At 36.3% G+C, this 7935-nt stretch overlaps 1 protein-coding gene across 1 annotated transcript; it reads left to right on the top strand.

Moving 5' to 3' along the window:
- The first annotated feature begins 1110 nt into the window (after positions 1-1110).
- On the top strand, positions 1111-7935 carry LOC135202491 (protein mono-ADP-ribosyltransferase PARP11-like). The gene is made up of 4 exons (XM_064231904.1): positions 1111-1307; positions 2998-3039; positions 4168-5414; positions 6652-7935. The coding sequence occupies exons 2-4, from the start codon at positions 2998-3000 to the stop codon at positions 6887-6889; spliced, it is 1527 nt and encodes a 508-aa protein (XP_064087974.1). The 5' UTR covers positions 1111-1307; the 3' UTR covers positions 6890-7935.

The raw sequence follows: 7935 nt of genomic DNA, 5'->3' as shown, positions 1-7935 counted from the left end.
ACAGTGACCAATATGAATTCAAAATAACACCAAACGTATACAAGATAACAGAGTGAAAAGGACATCGGACACTTACAGGCCTAATCCCTTCGACCCAAGGCACTTAAGAGTTTCCCAAGGTAATACTTGCCTTGACCGCTCCCACCCTGGCCTCCAGGCCTGTCACGGAAATGCCCCACAACTGCCCCCGCGACCAAAGTGACTGTACCTCTCTCCCTTTAATTGGTACCGACGAGGGAGGTGACAGACAATCGAGACAATTCTCTTATTACTGTGACCACGGTGTGACCAGTGGTCCCGTCTCTTAATCATCGATACACGAGGAAATGGCAACGCCGCTCAAAAATTTTGCCAAATCTACCAAAATTGTCACCCTTTTTCCTGAAAAGTTTGAACGAGTTTAAGAAAATATGGCAGCAGTACTAATCACCCTCGAGTCTCAACCTTTTGTAGCCAGAGCCCAGAGTATAGGCAGTGGGCACTTCCCAGCAGTTACAACCTGCATCGAGCTACGCCTTTGCGCGTCTTCCCACATTACTTCAATATCCCACATAGTGTATTTTTGTTATGCTGATATACTCTTAAAATAATTTATTAATAATAAGAAAGAGCGACTTACAATTTACGTGTTGGCTTCAGTCGTATCATACACGTCGTTATTTCCCCATCACATCCGTTCAGACAGGTGGTTTTGCTGCGTCAAGTCAACTTGAAACATCCACCCATCACTACCAACCGTTCAAAATAGCTCATGGATATACAAAAAACTGCCTGGCTCTCAACAACCGTCGACGACTTGTCGTCGTTCTAACACAAGACATAGTCTTATTTATAAGCACAGCAGAAAATATTGTCGTCGTTAACGTAATATGGTTACGATTTTTGCCGTGGCAGATATTGAGCATAGACTCCTACTTTACCTATATGTTGTCATTATTGCATAGATTGGAGTTACAGACACGTATATTTTTGCCATTGCACTTTCTTAACCATGTTATCATTGAATCTTATTCAATAATTTAGATGTGATGGAGGGCTTCTATGGCTGAAAATCGATTGGCTGTGTCCTACGCTCACGCCGATCGTCGTTTACTGTTGGCACCCCTGCATATCAGCTGTTTTCTGTTTACAGCTACGGCTAACAAACGCCCCGTCTCAGCAGACAGGGTTCCTTCCCTCCACGGCCGTCCCTCCGTCCTTTTCCAACATCACTACTGCATTAGTTACAGCCTCGAGGGATAAGGAATACAACCGTTGTGGGACCTTGGATGTCAGGATTGATTCATCTTTTCAATTAGAACTAGAAGGTAGGTGTTTGTCGGGCTGTCAAAATAATCAAAATCTTTTATTTGCGCCCAAAAATGAATGGCTACGACCCGATATCCCTAAATCGACTGTAGCTGTAAACCCGACGACCACACAGTCTGTTAGCCGTACGAACCAGTGATCGGAGAATGGAGATCACAAAAGATGAACGATTTTGATTTGGTAATGGCTATCCATTTAATTATAGGTATCCAAATGATTTTATTTCACATTACTGCAGCGTATCAAAATTGCGCGCATTCGGTACAAAATTAAATTACTGAACTGGGTCTGAAAGCTGAAACTTATTCAGCAGGATACATTCTTTGACATGAAAAAATTTCACAGGATACATTCTTTGAAATGTGAACATTTGTGTGAAAAAAGTCCATACTTTTTATTTTATGTGCGAATATATAAAATATATTTCACATTTAGTAATAAGCTTTAATGTAATGAATTCACTAATTGTCATTTATACTTTGCCAGTTTGGGATACATTTTAGGCAAATTTACATATTTGCTAGTGAATTTTACTCTTACCGCATTTTTAAAGGAATCGTGTGGATTATATAGGCTGTATTAACGAAATGGGGTTGCTGTCGTTTAGCAGAATGCGCAGGACAGATCAAAATGTTACTGATCTCGCTGGAGAAACCATTTTTGTTTAGTATATAATTTTAGTTTCTTAATACTCTTGCATGGGAATGTTTTTCTTTTAAGTAGAGAATATCAATTGACTTGTAATTCATGGTTTAATAACATATTGATCTAACTTAACACGTGGAATTATAAATGCTATATCCAGCCAGAGTAACTTTTCCTAAAAGTAAGAAGCAAAATTCCAACTGGTCCTATCAGTTGCCAGTGGTAACTCATGCTGAGTCTTCAAGAAAACAGCTCTCTGTTGATGTGTTATTCCATTTCTTGCATGGATAAGCATTTTTTTTTTTATATTACTTTTGCTTTACAGTTTTTGTCTTCCTAACCACACTTAATTGCATTACGGAAATGAAAAGTGATTGATTATGCAAGTACTTCTGAATTACACAGTAACATTGTGGCAATTTGTATTGTATGAATGTAATTAATACCATGCCATTAAGAAATTGCAACAATAATATTAAGGTGACTCAGAATTACTTAAAAAAGGTTTCTATAGTTGCATAACCTATTTGATCATTATCACCCACCCTCCCTGTTTTTCGTTCACGCCAGACATCATTCTGTTGGGGTAAGTAGTGCTTGCTGTGTGCCATGGGCAAAGAACTACAGTTAGTAATAAGATTCTTGGCAGTTCCCTACATTGCTTTCTGTCAGCAGGAGGATAGTACCATAAGTGTACCTTATTCATATTTTCTTTATAGGGTCCCTCCCTCTTTCTTTCCAGCCTCTCCTAACATTTGTGTAAAAGATTTCCGACTAATTTAATTCTTGGTAAATTTTTTATATTCATTGGATAACAAGTGCTTTTAGTTAAATATCCTCAAAAATAATAAGAGGCTTACAGTTTCTAATACTACTGTAGTATTTGGTATTTAGCATTATGATGTAAGAAGTCTTATTAGATAATAATATAACAACTTGTATGTTAAAGTATTTAGTCTGCATATTCTGTATATATATAGAGCCTAAACATTTCAAACAATATTATGTTATAAAAATTCACTGTATTTTACAATTTAATTCCAGATGGAGAGGACTAGAAGGGGCTCAAGGAACCAAAATGCACAAGTAAGTACTACAGTGAGATAATTAGACATAAAAATTAAGTACCTATTGCTTTTATGTTTTCAATTGCATACCTCGTGTATACTAATGTACGTGATGTATATGACTGTCATCTTCACCTGTTGGACATTTTTTTTTTTTTTTTTTTGGTCTGTTACTGTAAGTAAAACTGTAGCATAAGATTGCAATTCCAGATCATCAGTGTTAACCAAGTCCTTAACATTCAAGGGTCGTTCATTACAAAAAGGGTAGTCTGTTCACCCAGAGTTTTAACAAGAAAAAGGTTGAAAATAAATGTTTGAATTACCTCCAGGTGTGAACACTCACAATCTCCATGAACAATCTTTCCTGAGGAAATAATTGAAATGCAAATATTTGAAAATTTGATGATCCTGACCCACCTGTTTCATGTTTGAAGAAGGCTACAACCCTCAGCAGGGTGTCCCTATCCTATGGACATACAGATTTAGCACCACAGACAATGTTGAAGTATGTTTCCTTTTGGTAAATACATGATGGGTTGCTTTACAAAGATCAGAATATCTTAAAATGTTTTTGAAGCTCAGTACTTTGAATTTAATGCATAAAGCAAAGCAAATGTAGCTTTTCAGCTATGACTACCAAGATTGTACTTAGTTTCTTTTTACTGATAATAGGATTTATATTAGTATTTATGAAACCCCAGGCAGAATATATTGTAAGCATACTACACTTCTGTTAGCAATTCTTTTCACTCCTTTTACTGTGCTTCCATTCATGTTATCTTTCTTCCATCTTGCTATCCACCATCTCCTAACAATTATTTCTTAGTGCAACTGTGAGGTCTTCCTCCTGTTGCACCTTTCAAACCTACCTTCTCTCAATTTCCTTTCCAGTGCAGTGGTGAATGACCTCATAGGTCCCAGTGCTTGGCCTAAACTCTATACTTCCATTCTGTTCCTTCCATCAAAGTCTGAAGTTGTCAGATAAATGATATACGTAAATATAATCCCTGCATTTTTCACTAACTTTAGTATATTTTATCAGCATCAAAATTAGTTATAGAAAGCAAAGTACCACAATGGTTTCAGAACTGCTTGATTTTATACAGTGCATTATGCAATGTTCACTTTTCATTTTTTTCCTGAACAGAGATCCAGCCAGTCAAGGCAATCACTTCAGCACAATGAAGCCTTTGATAGGTTACCACATGCTGGCAGAGGTGCATCACATCCAAAATCACACAAGGAAAGGCGATCCCAATCAGCTAAGGATTTGAGCAGACCTAGATCAGCATATAAGAATTTGACAAAATGGTCATATTATCATGACGGTGATGTTGAAGTACCAGAGATCTGCGTTTACTCAATTGATAACAGGTGCAGTTTTGAGGATCGTGGCTGCCTTAGGCTTCACGCCAAGTGCACCAGTCAGTGGCAGGTGTTATATAGATCTGTGTGGTGTAACTTCCGGAATTTCCACTCAATAGAGATTGAGGATGCCTTCGAAGATGTCAATCAATCAGGCGTTCAACTCACACCAGTTAATCCATCAAAACTGGGAAGTGCAGGGAAGGACATGTATAAAATTCTTGGAAATGATCCGTGGGAAATTGATTTTGAGCAAATGAGGGTGAGAAACATAAACTCTGCAAACGTCAGTTATAAGATTCGGCGATTATCCACCCAGTCATCTGCTTTGTCAAACAGTTCTAAGGCAACAACCTTTGTATGGTATTTCTTGGATACTAACAAGAATTGGATAAAATATGGAGAAAATGACAGCACAAAGAGCAATGAAAACATTTCCTCCATTATTTCAGATGAAATAGAAAAGTACTTCTGCAGTAATGGACCAGCTCAACTTAAATTCAACACATCCAAATTTCAGTACATTTTAGATATAGAATCCATGCAGCAAACAAACTTAGTAACTAAAACTGTGAGGCCAGTCCGTCGACGTCCAGTGAAGAAAATGAGCACAAAATCGCAGAATCTGGAACATCAGGGTGGGCTTGGACCACAAAAGGATGCTGTAAATCGAGATTTGCCTCCATTTTGGGATGCTATGAAGTCTTCTGACACAATGAAAATTGTAACTTTGGAAAGTTCGAGTAAGGAGTACAGTGACATATCACATTTGTTACTACTGACACTACCAGGTAGAAGGGCTCGTGCCATCAAGAGAATACAGAACCCTTTTCTTTGGAGGCCCTTCAAGAATAAACAACTTGAACTAACACTCAAATATGGAAGTGCAAAAACCCTCAATATTCAAAGGCTTTTCCATGGAACAAGAGAAGAATATGTTGAGTCCATATGTAAGGAGAACTTCGACTGGAGGCTTTATGGTACAAATGTGGGGCACAAGTTTGGAAGAGGATCATATTTTTCAAATAGGTAATGGGATCCTTATGTTTGTACACAAAACATTAAGCTGGATTGTTGTTTATTACAAGGGAACTGCTACTATTTTGAGTTTCCTATATTAGTCAAAAATATTTCTCTGTTGCTTAGTTACTTAATGTAAGATGTGTATTGTGATTCTGACATCAGTCATTTAAGCTGCTAAATATACAAACCATATACTTTATATAAAGCTTCTTGCCAACAATTGTGCAGCTGTTGATACACCATTCAGTCACAGCGTTCATATGCCATTTACAGTACAATGTAAAACCACTGCTTTTAAAAACTATGAATAAAACCAATTAGTAGGGGAAAAACTCTCTATCGCTAGAGTATATATACTGTTGTAAAGGGTCCACAATAATACAAAGTGTTAAGTCCGTGTATAATTTTTAAGACTTTACAGAAAGCTTTCGAACCCTTCCCTGGGTTCATCTTCAGTCCAAAAGAAAAAAAAAATCTTTTGGACTGAAGATAAACCCAGGGAAGCGTTCGAAAGCTTTCTGTAAAGTCTTAAAAATTATACACAGACTCTTAAAACTTTATTATTGTGGACCCTTTACAACAATAAAACCAATTGCAGGAACTACTAACTGACCAACCCTGTTGACAGGATCTTCCATTCAGTTGAGTTTTAAGATCCTGAAACTAGAAATTAATTAATATCTTTTCATCATTGGTATCTATTTTCCTATTCATCATCATTGGTATCTTTATGTTTTCCTATTCAGTAATGCATTAATTTTCATCTGGCAATAGTAGTATACTGAATCCTGTTATAACCAAAGAATTCCTAGACATGTTCTTTATAAAGGCAAATGAATCAGCTTAATTCCTCTGCTGCTACTTATTAGCTAGCCTACCACATGGTTTTCAATATCTATGTGCATAATCTTGTCTTGAAGATGCCATATTAAGTTGCGCTTCCGGACGGTGAAAGACCCACATTCTTCTGGGAAAGGCTACTTCCCAAAATCATTTTTGTCTATCAAAGTTAAGTGACTATTTTTCTCATGAATGGGACATTGTGAATGTAACAGTTCTTTATTCAAAGCTGCTAACTGTACCATTCTGCAAATTTCAAGTGCTCTCAATGGATTATCTTTTGATTTACAGTATTTTAACTTCCTTATAAGCCTTAAACTCTCGTTCATTTTAGCCATAAGACTTTATAAAAACTCATTAATGCAAGTGAATTACTAACTAATACAATTGTTTATCTTTACAGTGCAGCAGTGGCAAGCAGATATTGCCAGCCATCTCTGCTGGGTCATTGCTTTCTGTTAGTAGCCGAAGTAATTGTTGGTGAAGTGACCAAAGGTGATAGTAGCATGACCCGCCCACCCAAGAACGTATTCACAAATGAGCTGTATGATACAACAGTAGATGATCCAATTGCACCCAAAGTATTTGTCAAATATGACAAGCAAGAATATTGTCCCCTCTATGTCATTGAATTTGCATGAAACCCTAAATCTGAATTTGCATGAATTCCCAGAATTTGGGGTCATATACCAAACAGATTACTAATTTTTGAGTTTGTATTTGACCTTAGGACCTGTATGTATGAAGAGTGTAATGCCAGAAGCAAGAGTATATTGTGTAGTATTACAGAGTATTGGTGAATATCTCTTACAAAATTACAGTGTACTGGTGAATATTTCTTACAAACTCAGTGTAAAGGGAAAATACTTTGTAACTGTTAAAAATAAGGCAAGCTGTTTAAAACTCATGAAGTTAATGTTATTTTTTTCATATGTAAAGATCTGACTCAGATTTAGGCTGAAATGATCAAGAGAATATTGTACATGTATAAATTAGATATTTCACTTCACTAGAAAAATATAATGCAAGCTGTACTTTACAGCCAAGCGGAATATTAGCTTATAGTAAGACTGTATTTTTCAACTTTTTTGATACTCTCATGTATATAGTATGAGAGCTCTATTTTACACCCACTAAAATGTTACCTTGTATTGACTGTATGCCCAGGAATTCATGAATATAGCTTTCTGCTTCAGAAGGGCATTCATATAGATATATGGGGTAGTAGTTTTATAAATGTGAACAAGAAGACTCATAAATGAAGTGTACCTGGATAAAGGTTACCCAATAAAGATACAAGTATTCAATTCCTATGTCTAACCTTTTGGGAGATTTATATGATGGATGGTAGCATTTGATAAAATTTGTATGATTTATAGCACTAAGAGAAAATATTCTACAGACTTCATAATACAGTTGTCATTAACAATCTAGGAATGTTTCATCCAATGGGGCATCTTGCACATTGGGTTTTTGTCAAACATCATGAATGATACCAAACTGAACAAGTTTTTTTCATACTGTACCAGTACTTTAACCGACATAAAAACAGTATTATGGACAATACATGCTGTACTCTTGAACTGTATGTTCATACTCTACAAGAACATAAATACTGTGTTTGCAAGTTTTTAAAGATGCAACAGATCTGCTTATGTCATGTTAGTAAATAAAAAAAGTTTCAATT

Source organism: Macrobrachium nipponense, chromosome 30, assembly GCF_015104395.2.
Source record: "Macrobrachium nipponense isolate FS-2020 chromosome 30, ASM1510439v2, whole genome shotgun sequence".
Taxonomy (NCBI): Eukaryota; Metazoa; Arthropoda; class Malacostraca; order Decapoda; family Palaemonidae; genus Macrobrachium; species Macrobrachium nipponense.
This window is presented reverse-complemented; position numbering and strand designations above follow the sequence as displayed.